Source organism: Microplitis mediator, chromosome 7 (assembly GCF_029852145.1).
Source record: "Microplitis mediator isolate UGA2020A chromosome 7, iyMicMedi2.1, whole genome shotgun sequence".
Classification (NCBI taxonomy): Eukaryota; Metazoa; Arthropoda; class Insecta; order Hymenoptera; family Braconidae; genus Microplitis; species Microplitis mediator.
In genome coordinates, this window is record NC_079975.1 from 26216136 (window position 1) to 26235764 (window position 19629).

A 19629-nucleotide genomic window follows, 5' to 3' on the forward strand; every position below is an offset into this window, starting at 1 on the left:
AATATATATATATAAATATATAAATGTATATATTTTCGCGTTATTTAATTGAGATCGGTAGTGGAAGGACGTGTGGGAGACCCGAAATTAAATTAAAATTTTTTTTTTCTAATAAATTAAATAAATCAATTTCTACTAGTGGAAAAAAAAATCAACCATGCGCCACCTGGTGGCAACTTTCAAAACTAAAAAAATTTATTCTTCAGTCCTTTTTTTTTATTTTTTTTTTTTTAAATTCTACAGTAACAGCAAAAAAAATCGGGCCTCCCATAAAAAAAAATGAATAATAATAATAATTAATAACAAAAAAAAAAAAAAAAAAAACTAAAACTAAAAAAAAAAAATTAGGATTCGGGAATCATCAGTTTAGTGACTTGTCTTGTGTTGATGTTGCAGGTTCAAAAGCCTGGCACATGCGGCTGACCTTTGACCGGGTGCCAGGCGGCTGCAACCTACACAGGTGCAAGCTGTGCGGCAAGGTCGTGACGCACATCAGGAACCACTACCACGTCCACTTCCCCGGCAGGTTTGAGTGTCCTCTCTGTCGTGCCACGTACACACGTAGTGACAATCTGCGAACTCACTTTAAATTTAAACACCCCGAGTCAAGGAAAATAGACCTTAATGATTTCGTCGCCAGCTCACTGGCTCTGTCCGCGTCAAACAATGACACCATGAACACCTTGTCATAAGACGAGCTTGCGTGGGTGCGCGGTGCGTACGTACGCCCACGCAACGTGGATGCCCAACAACAACAACAACCACCACCACCACCACCGCAGACGTGGCGCGTGCCGGCCCTCATTCGTGATACCGAATTTTTAAATAATATCCATAATAATAATAATATAAATAATAATTCTATAATTAATAATAATAATATTAATAACAATAATAATAATAATAGTAATATAAATCCGAATCTATTCACGCCTGGATGGCCGGCTTCATTTCTACTGTTCAATCATTTCTTCTCTGAACACCAAATCTTGTAGGTCTTACGCTTATGATGATTTATATAAATATTAATATATAAACAAAGTGATAACGTCACTATTTATTATTATTAATTAATATTTAAATTTAAAAAAAATAACGTGATGTATGAGGGTGCACAGTGACTTTTTACTATAAATTTTAATTGTTATAATTAATTATTAAATTAATAATTATTCGAGTTTGATGAATATCAACGCGATTACATCGAACATGTTAAGAAGAGGATACCCAGGCGTCTAATAAATTCATTTTTTAAAAACTATATATATATATATATATATATACACATATACAGTAAAAATGGATTCGTCGAAGTGTTAAATTTTTAACACAGTATATGTTAAAAATACTCTTGGCCATCACAGTGTGGACATTTTTACGAATCCTTTTTTACTGTTATATATATATATATATATATATATTATTAATTTTATCGGATTTCGATGGGTACAGCTTTATTTGTCTGTGTTAAAAATATTTAATAATCAATTTTTTTTTTAATTAACATTAGCTACGTTGATCGTTGGATAATGAGGGCCTCGTAATCCCACGCGGAATTTAAAAAAAAAATTTTTGAAAACTGTCCAACAATACTTTTAAATTGTTGAACATTTTTGAGAATAATAATAATTATTTAATTAGGTAAAATATAAATTAACAATTGACACACTAATTTGATATAAAAAAAAATGGGAGCAAAATGTGGTGCCAATTTTCCGTAGTTGCTGCTGAGCGGCGTCGGCGACTGGCAGCCATTTTCTTTTTTTTTTTTCTTCATTATTTAAATTAACAATAATTATTAACTTTTTTTAATTAATTATGAAAAAATTTATTGATTAATGTTATTATTATAATTATTATTATTATTATTATTATTATTGAGTATAAAGATAATAAGCGCGGGGTAAATCTTTATTGTTGTTGAAAGTTTTAAAGTTTGACATCATATTAGATTGTAATTTATATAACCCGGGGGTTGTAGTTGCTGTTTAATTGTCTGTTTTATTATTAATATTAATTTAAATTTAAATTGAATTTAATTTTATATATATATTTTAAAACACTGACATACCCTACGAAAATTAACGTTTATTTAACAACGAATATTATTTTTTAAAATTATATATCTTTATTTACATCTATAATATGAATGTTTTAAATATTTAAAATATATGTTGTTGACATCTAGAAGTCTATAAATATTAAATCATCTGTGAGTAATGCAGCAAATTTGTGGAACGTAATTACATTCCACGATTAGATTGGGACTTAAGCATAGACGGAAGAATATAAGATTTTTATTCTACGGAAAAGAAAAAAAAGAAAAAACAAAAAAAAACTAATGATTTATAGTATCATATTTTATATTTTATATATTAATAATCTAACTGTCATATAATGATTGGTTACAGATAGTTTATGATACATAATATAAATTACGCAATTTTTATTTTATCACTACCGATTATTTCGTTAAATAGAACTCATACTTTTATTTTAATATTTTTTTTTTCAAATCTTCGTGACTGCAATTTCGTATTTTCAAATTTACCGCCGACATATTCAAGTGTCGCCACCTCTACGATAGTCAACAAACCAACTTCTGTATAAACATAAGAGTAGTAAAGTTGGCAACACAGAGTCGGCCATTTTGAATACCGGAAGCCATTTTGATTTCCTTCAAAGTCGAGACAAACTTCACTTTTTTTCCCCTAATTTCGAAATTAAATAATAAATTGATGGTTTTAAGTTACGAAGATTAATTAAAATATTAATAATTAAAAATATATGAGTTTGTTAATATAAATAATAGGTACTGTTGGTGTAATTATTCAAAATAATTACATTGCACGTTATAATGGTTGAGGATAGTCCATTTTGTTTGCCAATTAAATTTAAAAAATCTTTATTATTATTATTTACTTTTCGCGGCAATAGCGACTACAGATTTATTTAATTTTTATTTTATAAAATAATATATTTTAATATATATATATATATTATTTATAACAAACATAACAAAGATAATTGATGTTAGTTATTTTAATTTAAATAAATGAAAGGGAATAGTAACAAATGATGCAATAGTAGACATGGAGGTTAATTTTTAAATGAAAAAACTTTAATAGAGAAATAAAGAGTCAAAGTAATAAACTATTCAAAGAGCCAAACCGCTTAAATAATTGTGATCATATGATATTACCGTCTATCTCTCTTTTATTTTATTATTTCTTTTTTTTTTCTTAATATCGGGATGGTTAAGTTAATTAACAAGATTTTAAAACATAATTATCACACATGGGGGCACTTTGCATGGTTATAGATATAAATTTACATACAATACTATTATTTAATATTAATAATATATATATATATATAAAAAAAGTTATATATAACCAGAATATTAATATATTATGCAGATTAATAGATATTAAAAAAATAATATATTGGATAATTTATTATATTTTGTTTGTTTTACCGTTTTATGATTTTATATTATACACAATGTTATTTAATATTCATATATATGAATACTTGTGAGCAAATATGTGAGCCGTGTGCTTTGTGTTATTTATTTAAAAACGTCCGAGTTATCATTATTTTATATTATTATTATTTTAGTGTTTTTTTTTAATTAATTATATTTAAAGACACTTGTCTATCTTTTTCTGGTTAATTTTTTATTCAAATATTTGAATATTTACATTTTTTTGTTTCAATTCCTTGTTCTTTGAAACAATACAATTTTTTTTATACAAAGCGATGAAATTTTTTTTTAATTATTCAGCTCCGTGACTCGGTGGTAAAATTTTATAGAATTTTTTAAATTCCAGTTACTGCTGATCAAAAAAACGGAATTCTGATTTTTTTGGAAATTTTATTATTTTTTAATTTTCTCTTATCAATTTTTTTAAAAAAAGACCGCGCAGAACGAAAAGTTTTGAAATTTTAGCTGTCAGCTGAGTAACAAAAACAATCTGCTCTGATTTTTTTGAAATTTTTTTTACGCGCCTAAAATATAATGACCAAAATTTGAATTCTTTATATAATTTGGTATCAAAAAATTTTTGAAAATTCCCAATACCAAAAAATTACGTCAAAAAAACCGCGCAGGCACAAAAAGTTTTGAAATTTTAGCTGTTGGCTGATTAACAAAAACAATCCGCTCTGATTTTTTTGAAAATTTTTTTACGCGCCTAAAATATAATGACCAAAATTTGAATTCTTTATATAATTTGGTATCAAAAAATTGTTTAAAAATTCCCAATACCAAAAAATTACGTCAAAAAAACCGCGCAGGCACGAAAAATTTTGAAATTTTAGCTGTCAGCTGATTAATAAAAACAATCCGCTCTTATTTTTTTGAAAATTTTTTTACGCGCCTAAAATATAATGACCAAAATTTGAATTCTTTATATAATTTGGTATCAAAAAATTTTTTTCAAACTCCCAATACCAAAAAATTACATCAAAAAGACCGCAATAAATTTTTTGAATAATCGCGCGAAGTTCAAATTTCCATTATAAAAAAACTTCAATTTTTTCTCCACATAAATTATGAAAATTTGAAAGCATAAACTGTCGAAAAGAGTAAAATAATTTAAACCATGATGCAAAGTGGAATTGCAATACCCGTAGGTGGTTATATATTAATATCAGATATAATATCCCATATACATATGCATACACATTTGAATATATGAGTGAAATTAACTCAACCGCGAGTAATTTCCGAGTAAAGAGACAGCTCGAGCTCATTATTCATTAGCCAAAAAAAAACCAATTTCATTTCCACCGCAAACAAAGCGCTCTTATAATTTATTTATTTAAAAAAAAAAATCCACGAATTCAAACAATAAATATATAAAATTAACCAGAAGAAGACTCGGGACGTGTAAACAAAGAGTTATATACGGCCTGCACCAAAAACCAAACATTGATTACCGCAATAATTACAGAATCGTCAGATTAATTACTAAGCAGGCTGCCAGGCTGTTACATTAAATTTTTATTAACTAATTATTATTATTACTACTTATAATCTTTACCCTACTCATTAATACTAAAAAAATGAATAATAAAATCTAAAAAAATAATATTATTAATATTTTGATTTATTATTTTTTATAAATAATGCTAATAAGACCACTATTAACTTTGCACTTCAACCGCTACAACATTATTTATATATATTTACAACCGCGTGGTGTGGAGTGGAACATTGTGATAAAATAGATTGGTGCTAACACCTTATTGAAATTCAGATAAATTTAAATTAAATTTAATCTAATCTAATCTAAACTAATTAATTAATTAATAAATTAATAAATGAAGAAAAAAAACCAACTAAAAGTCGTGCAATATTGCGATAGGGAATATTGTCATTCAATAGATCCGGTATATTTTTCCCTTATCGATCCCTAATTAGGAGGTAATTTATTTTATTAAATTAATAAATATATTAATTGACATTTTAAAGCTCAAAATTTTAGTCTAATGTGATATATAATTCAAAATTTTATTTCGAGAGGGAAAAATGTACTAGTGTAATAAGTGATAGCACAGTAATTTATAAAATATGAAGACAAATTGTTTATTTATTTTAAAAATTTCATTTTTATTATTTAAATAAATAATTAGTGGTGAGGATTTAAATCGATTGTATGTTAAACGATAACCGATGGCTGTGCACGTGTGTAATTTTACTGAAAAAAAAAGAAAAAAAAAAAGAAAAAAATAAATAAATGTTACCTAGGGCTTAAGATTTTAAGTTTAAAAACTATTGTGTAGATACGTTTTTAAATTTTTTTCACGTATCGAGTGCCCGTCGATCTGTTGAGTGACAATTGCGATTTTCCCGCGTTAATTCAAATCTCTTTGTACATTATTTAACTAAATAAACAAAAAAATTAAAAAAAAACAAAATTTACTATTATTAATAATTAATCTCTAATTAATTAATGAATAATAATAATATATAAATATATATATATATATATGCAAAGTATCAATATATATGTATATAGACTTCAATATACATGTATATTTGTGTATATATTTCATCAAAAAATATATTTAAATCAATCAATTATTATATATATATATACATTTTGTTATATCTTTTTTTTCTGAGGTGTAACTGAAGTTAGAAAAAAATGATCGTAGCCAGCGATAAGTGTTCGATTTCGAATAATTAGTCTTGAAATTAACGAGTGAATTGATTAGAAATTTTTTTCTAAAATAGACACGATCAGACTGAAGATGTGATTGGGACGTGGAATGTTATACGATTTTATTAAAAAGTAACCAATGAAATTGTATAGAAGAACAAAGTTTTTAAAAAGAGAGAAAGAGTGAAAGGCATTAGTGGTAATGCATTTCGATACAATGCTGTTGCATTAAATCGGTTATAACAAAAATAAGATATATATTTTGTCATTATACTCCTTTATATTGATTGATTTATTATAATTACTAATTTATATTTTTTTGCTTTCTTTTAAACAAATCCTGTCCTAGTTTCCACATATTTCAGAGCTGATACAAATATTTCAAAATTGTTTACGTTTTTTAATAAAAGCGGTAGCCGAGGGTCTGTTCAATAGATTTTTTAATAAATATTTGAAAATTATTGGATTTAAATTTCAACTATTAGTCGCTTTAAAAACTCAAAATAACCCTAGCGAATTCAAATTACGGAATTTGGCGGTAAAATTATTCACTTTACGGTAGTACTGCAAAATTGCGGCATTTTTACCGGAAATTTGGGGAAAACTTGTGGTATTTTACCGTTAAAGTAAAATATTGCACCGAAAAACTGTAAAAATCTTGCAAATTACGATAAATTACCGTAAATTGCGGCAAATTTGCCGTAGAAATCCCGTATTTTACGGTAAATTACGATAATGTACCGAAATTTGGATTTACAAGGAAGGTTAGGTTTTTTTTTTTTGTTCGGCTCCCATCGGCTTTGTTCGGTTTCGGAACATAATTGCAATTCGGAATAAAATGAAATATTTGTAACCTCTAAAATAATATTTATTTAATTTCTTCCATCTATTATTTACCTCAACTTAAAACTTTTGTCAAAGCAATATCTGTCAATATTTAAAAAAAAACTTAAAATTATCTTAGTCCCAAACAAACCATAAACAAAGTAATATACATTTAAAGTACAGTTACTTACGGGACACGTGTCGTTGAAATTGAATGACATTTATAATAACAATAAAACTGAAACAAAGATAATTAACAAAAAAAGTATTTTTTTTAATTGTTGTAACAAAAAAATTTTGTTCAGTTTCAACGTCACCGATACAACTGCGGCACTATACATAAAAAATAAACTAGCTAATAAATCTTATAAATAATAATATATACATTTATACAATTAAAAAACGGTAATAACTCCATTTAAAGTCTTAACGCAAACTAATTAAACAAAAAAACAAATATATTTAATAACAAATTGTGGAGGATGTTTTTCTGATCTGCGTTCGAGGCGATTCGTTGATTTAATTGCCAAATTATTTTCACAAAATAACAATTTTCATTGATAAATATAATTAATTAATTAATTAATTAAAATAAATAAATAAGACAAGGGTACGACAACGAATCGGCAGCCTCGATAATTCAAATTGTTCAATCTCCCGCGGATTACGATAATAGCTAAAGTTAATTAACCGCAGAGATTAACGATAACAATAAATACAGAGTAATTATAACACTCAAGGGAAACTAAAGATTAAGAGGTAAATCGGTTAATTTTACTACGAAAATAAATATTATTAATAATATTAATATAATAGTTAATTATTAAATAAAGTTATTCTTACTATTTTATTGTTATTATACTCTAACATGAAAAAATAAAATAATAATAAACAAGGTTTTATGTTATTATGATTAATTTTAGTGTAGATAATATGGATGAATATAAATATATTTAAAAAAAAAAACACAAAACAATTACAAAGGATTTAATTACATGTGCATTTAATGTATTTCTTACTAATTTTTGATTAAACATAAATTGTGTGTTAATAGATTCGTATTTATTTTTTTATATTTTTTCCAGCTCATCTTTGTTTTATTATTTTCTATTATCTGCATTCGAAATTTTAATTTCAATGTCTGTTCGTCGGTAGAAAAGTTGGACATTCCGACACGCTGGTACTTTTTATTTTGCGCGGCATCTGCGAAGGTCCTAGAGAGAATGAACCGGGAGCTGTCCCCACTACCGACTATTTCTTAAATGCGCGTGCGCAACGAAAAGTGGGAGAGCTAGTACGCAGTGCGCTTAGAGTGCGAGTGAAAACCGGAAACACCCGAGGTTCATTTTCTGGCCGGGAAAATTTAAAAAAAATTTCTGCCATGCATTTAAAAGAAGTGCGCATGCGCACATTTCATTTCTTTTCTATTTAAACAAGACAGAAATTTGAATTTTTAGTACAGACTCTGAAAAATTTGTTTCTGTCTTGATTTCGATTCTTTGAACCCCGAAATTTTTCATACCGTAGCTTTGAATTCATATATTTCTACTATATGTCATTTAATGTTAATTGATCTAGTTTTACACCGCGTCAACAGACTCCAGACATTTAAATTACAAATTTCAATGCAGATATACCTTTAAAAAATATATTGTACGGCACAGGATAAAACATTAATTTAAAATTATCCTGTTTTATCCCCTGCCACACAATTTACTAATAATAAATTTAAATAATCGCGCGCAACAAGTGGGCAGCTTGTTTCACTTCCTCCACTTTCTTCCTCATTCCTTAACAATTAATTAATTAAATTATTTTTTATATTTTTTTTACATACAGTAGAATAAAATATAATTTATTTATTTGTTTGTTTGTTTGGTTGTTTTAAAATGACAGAGACAAAGAGAGAGAAAATAAAAAAAAAAAAATAGTGAGAGCGGGAGAAAATGATGAATTTGAAAAAGAGAAAAGTGAATTGGAAGCTCGATTGGAAGTATGAATGATTTAATTAATAAATAATATTAAATTAATTATTAATTAAATAAAATATTTGAACGATGCATCGAGAGATCCACGATCGATCGTGCGCAGTCGAACCGTTATCCCTTAAAAAAAAGATTAATTAATAAAATTAGTAAATAAAATAAAAAATAAAAAAAACGAAGAATCGAATAAGGAGCAGACTGCCATGCTGACTGTGGTTTCTGTTGTTGCAGAGCTCAAAAATTGGCGGATTTCTCAGATATTTGAACGACAGAATAACACGGACGAGAGGAGGCGTTGCTCGTTGTGCGGTAAGGTCGTAACAAATGTGCGGAATCATTATTACGTGCATTTCCCAGGCAAATACGCTTGTCCACTGTGTCCTGCTGTTTATACACGCAGTGATACACTTCTCACGCACACACGCACTAAGCACGCCCACGTGCAATAGCGCACGGGATTGTATCGTCCTTATTACGGCGTGATCTAGCCAACAGGACACTTTTTTTTTTTTCAACAAACATTAAAAAATATATATACATTAGACTGATTCAAAAAAATCGACTAATTTTTTTTTTCTTCATTATATGACGAAAAAAAAATACTGTGAAAGTTTGAGCTCTTAATATTAATATTAACAGCTGCCGCATCGCGATTTTCTATTTCCCGCTTAAATAACATGGGAAAATTTATTTTTTAAGCTTTGGAAGTTTGTAGCTCACGGTGGGACCAATACTTTTGAAAGTTCAAGACTTATTCTTATGGGAAATTTTACGCTTAATAATTAACTGAAAATTTTCTTAAATAATCTAAATTTTGTTGCTCAAAATTAATTATATTAAATTTTCAGTTAATTGCGAATAACTTACGACTTATGAGAAATATCGAAAATTTTCTCTGAGATAAGTTGTAGGAAATAAAATGCTCTACAAAAAATGTCCTGTAAAATTTTCGGATAAAGTTGATGGTTGCGTCAAAAAATTAAAAAAATGTTAAAATTTATTGTCGATCCAACTTTAACTTCGAATTACTTTTGAAGAAATAAAAATATCGAAAAATTATAAGAGACCTTTTTTGTAGAGCGTAAAATTTCCCATAAGAATAAATCTTGAACATTCAAAAGTATTGGTCCCACCGTGAGCTACAAAATTCCAAAGCTTAAAAAATAAATTTTCCCATGTTACTTAAACCGGAAATAGAAAATCGCAGCTTTTAATATTAATATTAAGAGCTCAAATTTTCACAGTATTTTTTTTTTCGTCATTTCCAATATTTTCGATGTAATGAAGAAAAAAAATGTCGATTTTTTTGAATCAGTCTAATACATATATTTATATATTTTACTTATTTTATCAGACATTACGCATTAATATCAACCTATAAATTATTTTATAAATATTTATGTCAAAATCACATGTGTTGTAAATATTTTATTGTAATTAAATATTTTCGACGGCTGGTTTTTTTTTATTTTTTTAAAATACGAAATATTATTGATACATATCTGGAAGCTCAACATGCCAAAGAAATAATATTTATATAAAATTTTAATATTTGGCGATGCCTAGTGCCTTCAAAATTTATAAATTTCACAAAAATAAAAAAAAAGCCAAGTCGTTAAAAATAATTTTACTTTTATGTTTAACTTCTCATCGAGCTTCCGTGTCAAATCTCATATTTATTAAGACTTATTGTCATCTATATCAAGATGCCAAAGATATATATATACATATACATGCATATATGTATATATATATGTATATATTAAATATATTCGATGAATTGTAAGAATTATTGCTGTGAATTTTAAAATATATTAAAAAGTGCGTTAATTATCTCAGCAACAATTAATCTAGTTAATTAAAATATATATTAATTTTATAAATGCGTAATGATATAGAATGCTTAATAAATTTAAAAAAAAGGGTAAGAGAGGCTCTAATATTGTAATGCCTGAGAATGTAATATATTTATTTAATAATAGTAATATATGATATATAATATAAATATGATAGTTATAGTTACAGTTAATGATAAAAAATATGTGGATTCAAATAACTTCCAGAGGAAAATTTAAGAAAAACTTGTAATCCGGCTAAAAAAGTATACAATAATATAAGTAATAATGTTAAGTGTAGTACAGTACATACATTTATACTTACATACATCCAGGTACGTAATTTACACAGACAAGTGGATTTAATAATATATAGAAGCCGTTAACCGTAAGCTCAAACAAGATCAGAGAATACACCCAGGCTAGAAAACAACTTCAAGAACTTAAACTTCTAACTAAATATTTATATATATCAACATATATATAAATTTGAAAATTATTATTTGTTTATAATTTAAACCAAAAATATGTTACATAAATATATAATTTTATTTTATTTCCACATCGGGATTTTAATGATTTTATTTTTGTTATTGAGTGAGTGGATAAATTTTTTTTGCATGGGAGTAAATGTAAAAAATAAAGGGTTGAATGTAAAAAAGGATGAGATTAAAAAAAGCAGTTAGTCCTAATTGTTGTCTTCTGACTTCTGTTACCACGAGTAGGAAGCTCGTGTTCGGAGAATTTCAGGCTTTGGGTTTGCAGGTCCAATGCCGAGTGTCCCAGTCGGGCTCTCATATCACGAGATGTTTGCGGTGTCACTTGGTAGCCCCGCACTATGGAGGTGCCGAGCATGTGGTAAACAAGTGACCAATCGCTGGCACCACTTCCATATACACACTGCCCAGCGATCTCTCTGCCCATACTGCCCGGCAACGTACAGCAGAATCGACACCCTCAGGTCACACGTGCGCACCAAACACCGGGAGTTGCTCTTCGCCAAAGGCGCCTTGTAGAGGATGCCGCAGCTCGGGAACCGCCGGTGAAATTCCCTTTATTATTTTTTATCAGCCCTCTTCCCTTTTTACCCGCCCCCTCTTAATACCAGAACCACCCACCCACCCCCCAACTAATTTATTTATTTATTTAATTGAAAATTAATTTATTTATGCTCAAAAAGTGTCTGCTCACCGTCACAGTCCCGAGGCCCTGGTCACCGATTAGATAATTTATGATTTTTAAAATCTCAAATATTGACTATTGATTTATAAATATTTATCAGAGTCAATAGTTGTAAAATATAAATATTTTTTCATGAAAAAAAATAATCATTATTATAAAATTTATAAAAAAATATAAAAAGAAAATCGGTGTTGATACGGAACTCGCCAGGGTAAATTAGAGATAATTATTTTAAAAAAATTAAGCAAGTAAGTAAGTAAAAAAAATTAATAATTAATTAATTAATAATAATTAATGAAAAAATTACGCGCCCTTTATTGTCCTTCGATCGATCACGGTCGCGATCTATTTCTCTTTCTCGCTCTTTGTCTCTTGAAGGATAGTATTGGTATAAATTATTTATTTATTCCCTTAATCTGGTCATCGAACTCGAATTTTTTTTAATTTATTGTAAATACTGTCATAGTTTTTAATCCAATAATAATACTAATAATAATAATAATAATTAATAATAAATATTATACTTAAAAGTATTAAATCCTAATTGCCGATAACATTTTTATAATTTTTATTAAATTAATAAATTTATTATTTATATTTTTTTATTGATATACAATTAAAATTTTTAATTAAAATTTAATTTGTTATCGACAATTAGCGGGTCCCATTAAAGTCGAGCATTTTCTTTGGACCAAATTAATATAAATGGTGTAAAGTTAAATAAATAATTAATGGTCATTTTGGACAAGCATCGAATCTCATTTTAAAATAATTAATTATTTATAATTAATAATAATATAATTAAGGAGCTTAATAAGCTTCGCAAGGCAGTGGAGTACGAATTTACAAAGTTTTAAATAAATAAAGTCATACTTAAATATTATAGTGATTGAAGTTACAAAGAAATATTAATTATTGAATTACAAATGAACAAATATATATAAATATAAATGAATATATATTTATTAATATAAATATGAATATAAATATATATTATATATATAGCAATTGCTATAATTACTGGGATTACTATTCGGCCGAACGATTTTGAATTTATTGAGGTAATTTTTGGAAATTTTTTTTTCCCGCTCTTTTTAAATTCAAATTTTAAAAGTTTAAATAATTTTATATGTCAAGCTGATAAATTTTAAACCTCGAATTTTAATTGGCGTTCAAAATTTTTGAAATTTTTTTTTCCCGCTCTTTTTAAATTCAAATTTTAAGTGTAAATAATTTTATATTTTAAGCTGATAAATTTCAATCCGCATTCAAAATTTTTTGAAATTTTTTTTCCCGCTCTTTTTAAATTCAAATTTGAAAAGTTTAAATAATTTTATATGTTAAGCTGATAAATTTTAAACCTCAAATTTGAATCTGCGTTCAAAATTTTTGAAAATTTTTTTTCCCGCTCTTTTTAAATTTAAATTTTAAAAGTTTAAATAATTTTATATTTTAAGCTGATAAATTTCAATCTGCATTCAAAATTTTTTGAAATTTTTTTTCCCGCTCTTTTTAAATTCAAATTTTCAAAGTTTAAATAATTTTATATGTTAAGCTGATAAATTTTAAACCTCAAATTTGAATCTGCGTTCAAAATTTTTGAAAATTTTTTTCCCGCTCTTTTTAAATTCAAATTTTAAGTGTAAATAAGTTTATATTTTAAGCTGATAAATTTCAATCTGCGTTCAAAATTTTTGGAAATTTTTTTCCCCGCTCTTTATAAATTCAAATTTTAAAAGTTTAAATAATTTAAAATTTAATCTGATAAAATTTAAACTTCAAATTTTAATCTGCAGTTTAAAAATAAAAAAAAAAATGTAATTTTTTGTTTTATTAAAAAATAAATTTTCAAAAATTGACCATTTTAAAATTGAGCAGCCGAGTAATCTCTTAAAAAATTTAAATAATCACATTTAAAAAAAAAAAACTATTTATATTTAAATTAATACAATCAAACGTCACTTTAAAGGAACAATTATTTAAAAATAATAATAATATTAATAATAATAATACATAAATAAATAAATATTAAACAATTATTTAAAAATATAACGCCGTTCCTGTGAATTAACCATATCAACAACTCGTTGAAAGTCCAATACAAGTTAACATCGAAATTAATTATTCCGAATTGTTAGAGTAAAGAAAAAAATTTAATTATTAATCAGTTAATAAACTAATTGCTAAAAAAAAAAATTAAAAATCCCAAAAGACATTTTCGAGCAGTATTGTTTTTAAATTTATATATTAAAAAAAAAAAAACATATTTTGTAAAGTCAATAAACCAAATATTTATTTTAATGCTCAATAATTTAAAAAAAAATATAATTATTTATAATTGCTGATGATATTAGCAATTTTTCTGTGCAATTTATGTAATAATAATAATAATCGATATCAAAACGTCAGTGTCATATTGATGGTACTTAAGAGGTGCTGACTTAATTAAAGGAAATAATACTAATTATTAATGATAAATAAATTAATAAATAAATATATATATATATATAAATGTCAAAATAAAGTCCATTAACTGTAATGATTCGACTGATTGACTCGTAAAATCGTAATTAATATTCATGTTTATTTATATAAATTAATAATTCTTCCATGCGTGCGCAGATTCTGATTATTTTACGATCGAGTCTTATTCCTTTTTTATTTATTAATTTATTTAGTTGATTAATTATTTATTTATAAATATAAATTGAAATAACTAAAATGAAAAAGGAATAATGGTTGGATCATGATAATTAAAACACTTATTTATATGGATTGTATTTTTGTGAGCAGTATTTTAAATTGGTCTTGTACAGTTTTAATATATTATATATATATTTATATAATATTTAATATAAATATATATTGATATATAAATATATATATAAATTGATAGATATGTATTATTATGTACCTATAATGTATATAGATATATTTAATTAATTAAAGTAAACTATGGATTTGTGTACAGAAAAGTTTTATTATTCGAATTCCTCAAAATTTTGATTTTTTTTGGACATGAGTTTTTATGGAAAATATGCATTTTAGGCTGAAGGTCATTCAATACTTTTTTGTAGATAATTTCAAGGGCTACAAAAAAGTACTGATTGATTTTTGATATTTTTGATATTTATCTCAATATTTTCATATTTTTAATTTTTGACGTTCAAAATTTTGTTTAAAAAATTTAAAAAGCCTCCAAAATTTGAAAAACTGATTTTAGGTCTTAAGTCATCAGAACCTTTTTTGTAGAAAATTTTAAAAGCTACAAAAAAGTACTGATTGACTTTTTTGATATTTTTGATATTTATCTCAATATTTTCATATTTTTAATTTTTGACGTTCAAAATTTTGTTTAAAAAATTTAAAAAGCCTCCAAAATTTGAAAAACTGATTTTAGGTCTTAAGTCATCAGAACCTTTTTTGTAGAAAATTTTAAAAGCTACAAAAAAGTACTGATTGACTTTTTTGATATTTTTGATATTTATCTCAATATTTTCATATTTTTAATTTTTGAAGTTCAAAATTTTATTAAAAAAATTTAAAAAGCCTCCAGAATTTGAAAAACTGATTTTAAGTCTTACGTCATCAGAATCTTTTTATAGAGAATTGAAAAAGCTACAAAAAAGTACTGATAGACTTTTTTGATATTTTTGATATTTATCTTAATATTTTCATATTTTTAAATTTTGACGTTCAAAATTTCGTTTAAAAAATTTAAAAAGTCTCCAGATTTTAAAAAACTAATTTTAGGTCTTACGTCATCAGGACCTTTTTTGTAAAGAATTTAAAAAGCTACAAAAAACATCCTTATCATTTTTTCAATATTTCCATTATTTACCCCGTAATTTATAAATTTAAATTCGTCCATTTTCAAAAAATTTAATTTCAAAATTTTGAATTTAAATCGAAATTCAAAAACATTTTCTTATAAATTTAAAACCCAAAAATATTAATTAACTTTTCTAATAAAAAAAAAAAAAACCCGTAACCTTTTCTCCATTTTCAACTTTCAAATTCAAATTTCCCCGCGTTAAATTTGCGCGCGCTCACTTGAAAGTCAAGGTCTAACCGCCTAATTGAATAAATAAAAAAAACAACTGCACTACATTATATTTAATCAAAACGTACTTGAGCAATAATAATACTAACTACAACAACAACAATAACATCCAGCATCCAAGTCGCAATAAACCCGCAGTCGCATAAAATTATTTCCACCCCCACCTCCACCGTCATCATCATCATCATTAATATCAACAAAATTATCATTAGTCACGTGACAATGCCGGTATTATTTCATCATCACAGCAAATATAATATATAATAATAACAACATTAAATATAAATACAACTACAAGTGATACATATATATATTAAATATATATGCAGTGTAATTGCAGTACTCGCATAAATATTAAACAAGTAGATCCAGTCAAGTTCTCTGCTCAGTAAAGCGAATCTCAAACTCTAGCCTCACTTTGCTTCCACACAACTCATATTTATATATTTATATACGTCACATATATATATTTAGTATATAATAGCATGTTGGATCCAGTCACGTGAATACTAACCAACGAAAACAATTTTTTTGTTGTCGTTATCTGGGCACGTGAACTATAAACTCGCTATCAGTTATGACTTTAAAAATTTAAATTTTATTTAAATTCAAATAATAAAATACTCATATTTATTTTAAATATTTAATAATTTATAAATAAAATGGCTTTGGAGGCTATTAAATATAACAATGGAAAGCTGGAAGTCCTGGACCAGACACTTTTGCCAGCGATAACTCGGTACATTCATGTACAGGGTGTGGAAGATGGATGGAAAGTCATCAACAGGATGCAGGTATGAGAATTCATTATCATTTTATTGCTCTTGCTGATTTAACTGGAGATCATCCATTTATTTTTTGTGCAACTTTTAATTACCAGGTACGTGGAGCACCGGCTATTGCTATGGTGGGATGTCTGAGTCTTGCGGTGGAATTAAAAAATGATAATTACAGTGAAAAGACGACAGTGAGACGGGAAGTTGAGGGAAAAATGAATTATTTGATATCTGCGAGGCCTACTGCTGTCAATATTAAGATCGCTGCTGAACAACTTATCAAGCTGTCTAATAAATTGTATGAGGATGATGGTGTCAGTGTGCAGACCATGATTGCTGAGTGAGTTTTTACTGTGGAATTTATTTTACCATGGATTCGCTGGCTAAGTTGGAGGTAGTCATTTTTTTTTTGGTTCTCAGGTTACTCAAGTCTATTGACTACATGTTCAAGAAGGACATCGATGACAATCGGGCTATTGGTGACTTTGGTGCTGATGAAATCCTGAAAAATGTTTTGGACAATAAGTTGGTACGAGTACTTACCCATTGCAATACTGGTTCGCTGGCTACTACTGGGTATGGAACTGCTCTGGGTATTGTCCGCTCGCTTCACAGCAGAAAAAAACTTGGTAACTTTTTTATTTTATTTTTTTTATTATCAGTTTTTGGTCACTGAAGGCCTGAAGTTTGACGAGTGTGAATGTACCAGACATCAGACAAATTTAAAATTATAAATGAATAGAGTAAAGAATTAATAAAATAAAATTTTTAAAAAATGCGCTTATTAATTTCAAAATTTTTTAGACGCGCATTTTTTAAAAATTTTATTTTATTAATTCTTTACTCTATTCATTAATGATACTGAAGTTAGCAGACGTCTAATAATTTTTGGATTTTTTTTAGACGATCAAACATTAAAAAAAAAATATTTTAATAAATTGCACTAGTAATTTTTTAAATTTTTTACATGTGCATATTTTTATATTATTTTTTTGCAATTAATTTATTGAAAAACGAAAATTCAAAAATTTTTAAATGTCTGCTAATTTCAGGATCATTATTCATTAATAATTTTAAATTCGTCTGATGTCTGCTACATTCATACTCATAAAGTTTGGAGATGGGATTTAATTATGGATCCTGAAGTTAGCAGACAATTAAAAATTTTCAGATTTTATTTTCAACAATTAAATTTGAAAAAAAAAAAGGAACTGAAAAAATGCGCATGTAGAAAAATAAAAAAACTACAGGTGCAATTTTTTGAAATATTTTTTTTTTACAGTTTATCGTCTAAAAAAAAATTCAAAATTTATTAGACGTCTGCTAAACTTCAGTATCGTATTGAATTATGGGGATCCTAAAGTTGGCAGACAATTAAAAATTTTAGGATTTTATTTTCAATAATTAAATTTTAAGAAAAAAAGAAACTGAAAAAATGTACATATAGAAAATTTTAAAAACTATAAGTGCATTTTCTCAAATATTTTCTTTTTTATAATTTATCGTTTAAAAAAAAATCCAAAAATTACTAGACGTTGGCTAACTTCAGTATCATGAATTATGAGTGTAAATGTAGCAGACATACGACTACTTTTTAATTACCCATAAAAAAATTAAATAATTAAAGTAATAAAATTTAAAAAATGCATGTACTGAGTTTTGAATTTTCTAAACATGAATTTTTTTATTTTCATTTTATAAATATTTTAATTTATTATTTAAAAAATTGTCAGATGTCTGCTAACTTTACTATCGAGATTGAATTGTCATCGACATGAAATTTTTTAAAAATTGATCAGAATATTGGAGACTAATTTTGGGTTTGGAAACAGGGACTAGAAAATTGAAAGTAAATCAGATTAAAATTTCATTGGGTGTCAAGAGATTTAAACTCCATTTTGTTTATAAATTTATAAAAACTTATCTGTGACTTGTAAAGACAAGACGAATTATTATTGATAACAAAAATCGCTGGTTATAAATTTTAATGGAGATCAAGGCTTAAATTTTGTCACCAGCCATTTTGAATAATTTGTCGCCATTTTGTTGTTGAGAAGTTAAGAAAAAAAATTATATAAGAAAATATAAATTATTGGAGATGTGATTGATAAAAAATATCTAGTTTTATATTTTATTATAAGTCTAGGCTCAAAATTACATAAAAAAATAATTTTTGAATTACAGAGCAAGTATATTGTACTGAAACTCGACCGTACAATCAAGGCGCGCGTCTTACAGCCTACGAGTTAGTCCACGAGAAAATACCCGGGACCCTAATATGCGATGGGATGGTCGCAGCGTTGATGAAATCCAGGAAAATAAACGCCGTCGTCGTCGGCGCTGACCGAGTCGCCGCCAACGGAGACACTGCCAATAAAATAGGAACTTACCAGGTAAATCTCAACAACGAACTAGAAAAAATGAATCTAAGTTGAAGTCTATACAAAATAATTTCCGCAGATCGCGATCCTGGCCAAGCACCACGAGGTCCCTTTCTACGTGGCAGCTCCACGGACCTCAATAGACTTCGAGATAGTAGCCGGTGACAAAATCCCCATTGAGGAGAGACCAGAGCGAGAAATGACTCACATGAACGACCAGAGAATAGCCGCCAAAGGGATCCAGTGCTGGAACCCAGCGTTCGACGTAACTCCCGGTGACTTGATAACCGGAATCATCACCGAGGTCGGCGTCATCAAGCCAAAAGACCTCAAGCAACTCGTCTCCACTAACCAGCAATAAATATATAAATATATATATATATCAGTTTGCTACATTCCTAAATAAAAAGTC

At 26.7% G+C, this 19629-nt stretch overlaps 2 protein-coding genes across 7 annotated transcripts in view; both read left to right on the forward strand.

Annotated features, from left to right (window-relative positions):
• LOC130672181 (sex determination protein fruitless) overlaps positions 1-13104 on the forward strand; it is a 38421-nt gene extending 25317 nt beyond the window's left edge. The window contains exon 5 of one of the 6 annotated variants that reach the window (XM_057476558.1): positions 11581-13104. In XM_057476558.1, the coding sequence (XP_057332541.1) occupies positions 11581-11831 (251 nt within the window). In that variant the 3' untranslated portion in view covers positions 11832-13104. The other 5 variants (XM_057476559.1, XM_057476560.1, XM_057476561.1 and 2 more) reach the window with 5 other exon arrangements.
• Positions 13105-16254: 3150 nt separating this feature from the next.
• LOC130671226 (methylthioribose-1-phosphate isomerase) lies at positions 16255-19580 on the forward strand. Its single transcript, XM_057474993.1, has 5 exons — positions 16255-16854; positions 16941-17176; positions 17257-17465; positions 19021-19229; positions 19297-19580. Exons 1-5 carry the CDS (start codon positions 16723-16725, stop codon positions 19576-19578), a joined length of 1068 nt encoding a protein of 355 aa, XP_057330976.1. The 5' UTR covers positions 16255-16722; the 3' UTR covers positions 19579-19580.
• Positions 19581-19629: the final 49 nt, after the last annotated feature.

Coding starts and splice junctions, on each gene's coding strand:
- LOC130671226 (XM_057474993.1), top strand. CDS start 16,723: ATGGCTTTGGAGGCTATTAAATATAACAATGGAAAGCTGGAAGTCCTG. Junction 17,177..17,256: donor GTGCAGACCATGATTGCTGA/GTGAGTTTTTAC, acceptor TTTGGTTCTCAG/GTTACTCAAGTCTATTGACT. Junction 19,230..19,296: donor ATAAAATAGGAACTTACCAG/GTAAATCTCAAC, acceptor TAATTTCCGCAG/ATCGCGATCCTGGCCAAGCA.